The sequence below is a fragment of the Dipodomys ordii genome, unplaced genomic scaffold (assembly GCF_000151885.1).
Source record: "Dipodomys ordii isolate 6190 unplaced genomic scaffold, Dord_2.0 Scaffold36, whole genome shotgun sequence".
Taxonomy (NCBI): domain Eukaryota; kingdom Metazoa; phylum Chordata; class Mammalia; order Rodentia; family Heteromyidae; genus Dipodomys; species Dipodomys ordii.
The window spans coordinates 6,803,580-6,805,597 of NW_012267252.1; the positions used below are offsets into that span (position 1 = coordinate 6,803,580).

At 41.5% G+C, this 2,018-nt stretch overlaps 1 protein-coding gene across 4 annotated transcripts in view; it reads left to right on the forward strand.

Moving 5' to 3' along the window:
• The window catches only part of Pdcd11 (programmed cell death 11), a 44,811-nt gene that overhangs the window by 28,337 nt on the left and 14,456 nt on the right, over positions 1-2,018 (forward strand). For all 4 annotated transcript variants that reach the window (XM_013017732.1, XM_013017733.1, XM_013017730.1 and 1 more), the window contains exon 22: positions 1,132-1,240. In XM_013017732.1, coding sequence (XP_012873186.1) covers positions 1,132-1,240 — 109 coding nt within the window. The remainder of the gene's footprint in view (positions 1-1,131; positions 1,241-2,018) is intronic.

The following is a 2,018-nucleotide window of genomic DNA, read 5'->3' on the forward strand; positions in this document are numbered from 1 at the left end:
AAAAAAAAAAAACAACAACAACAACAAACGAGTCTTAGGGACTTTCCTGCCTGGGCTGGCTCTGAACCATGATCCTCAGATCTCAGCCTCCTGAATAACTAGGATTATAGGCGTGAGTCATGGGCGCCTGTCCTCTTTTTGCATTTTTACCAGCATTAATTGTGCCATTTTATTGATGGGTTTAAGAAATTGGTTTGGTTTTAGAAATTATTTGAATTGGTAAACGGGTAGCAGTTCTGTTTTTTCTTTTTCTTTTTTTTTTTTTTTTTGCAGGAAGGAGTGATTTGTGTATGGACTGAACTTTGAGATCACTCGTTGCTTTTCTGAAAAGAAAATGATAATTATAGTATAACATTGGCTTAGAGTTCTGGGACTTTTTTGGTTTTTGTTGTTTTTAATTTTCTTATTTTTTTTCCTGGTTCTGGGGCTTGAACTACCACTTCAGCCACAGCACCACTCCCAGCTTTTTCTAAATAGGTATTTGGAGACAAGAGTTTCATGGACTTGCCTGCCTGGGCTGGCTTCGAACCACGATCCTCAGATCTCAGTCTCCTGAGTAGCTAGGATTACAGGCATGAGCCACCAGCACCCTGCTGACCTTCGGTTTTTTTGAGTAGAGCCCTGACTTCAACTCTTGGTTCAATAGGATTCCCACGTTAAGTTCAGTAAAATTATTTGTGAAGGCATTTCTGCAGACTGTAAAGTAAAAGCTAAAATATTATGAAAGCAGTTTAATTTAACTTTTTTTTTTTTTTTGTCGGTCGTGGGACTTGAACTCTTGGCCTGGGCGCTGTCCCTCAGCTCTTCAGCTCAAGGCGAGTGCTCTACCACTTGAGCTACAGTGCCACTTCCATGAAAGCAGTTTAAAAAAAATTTTTAAATAAAAATTATCATGAGCTACCCATTTCACAGATGCTTCATATATACGTAAATAACATGGGAAAAATTTGCCTTTGAGTCACTATGGTGAAGATTCCCCTTAGAGGAGAAAAAAGAGAGATCTGTCATGGAAGGTGTATGAGAGTAATAGAGCCCTATTCAGTTGATCTGTGACCACTCAAGGGAGATACTATGAAGCCAGAAGTCTTACCCAGAGGTTGACTTACTCTTTCCACCATCTTTATGCATTAGTGATCTGGAGAAGGATGGCCACACTGCTCTTGACACATATACAGTCAGCCCTATGGAGAAGATTAAGCAGTTCCAGGCTGGCCAGACTGTGACTTGCTTCCTAAAGAAGGTGAGTAGTTGCCTGCCAGCAATACAGATCATCCTTGAGAAGAAGTGGGGCAGAAGCTGGAGACCAAAGCTGTTAGCACTTGGCCTTTGATTCTGTATGCTTCCATAGTGGGCTTATGGGCAGTGACACGTGGCCTCTGCTTCTAGAAAGCTTGTCTCATCAGGGAGCTAAGTTGAAGCTTTCAAAATAGCAAACAGCTCATAATTCAACATGTTTACAAATTAATGGTACGATAGGGCATACATAAAATGTAGCTGTGCTGCAGAGCAGTCTGTAATTGAGTGCCAGCCAGGTTATGGATTCTGAACCTGAAGTGGAACAAGCATTCCAGAAGAAAGTGATTAAGTGTAACTTGTGCATATTACATAATTGGTGCATATCAGAAAAGAAGCTAGACTGGCCTTGACCTTGAGGAATAACCTTTCTTCATTGTTACAAAATTGCTTTTCCACAAACATCTCTGAGCATGTTTTTGATGCTTGATCCCTTTAGTCACATACTGCCTGTAGACATTGATCCTCTCCAGATGCGTTAAAGTAGCATTTAGGGTTCTTCATGATCAGACTTTACAGCTTTATATACCAATCACGCTGGAACCTGTCTTTTCTCTTTTTTTTTTTTTGGGTCCGGTTGTGGGGCCTCAACTCTGGCCTGGGCGCTGTCCCTCAGCTCTTCAGCTCAAGGCTAGCACTCTACCACTTGAGCCACAGCACCACTTCCAGCTTTTTTCTTTTTGCTTATGTGGTACTGAGGAATCAAACCCAGGGCCTCATGCATG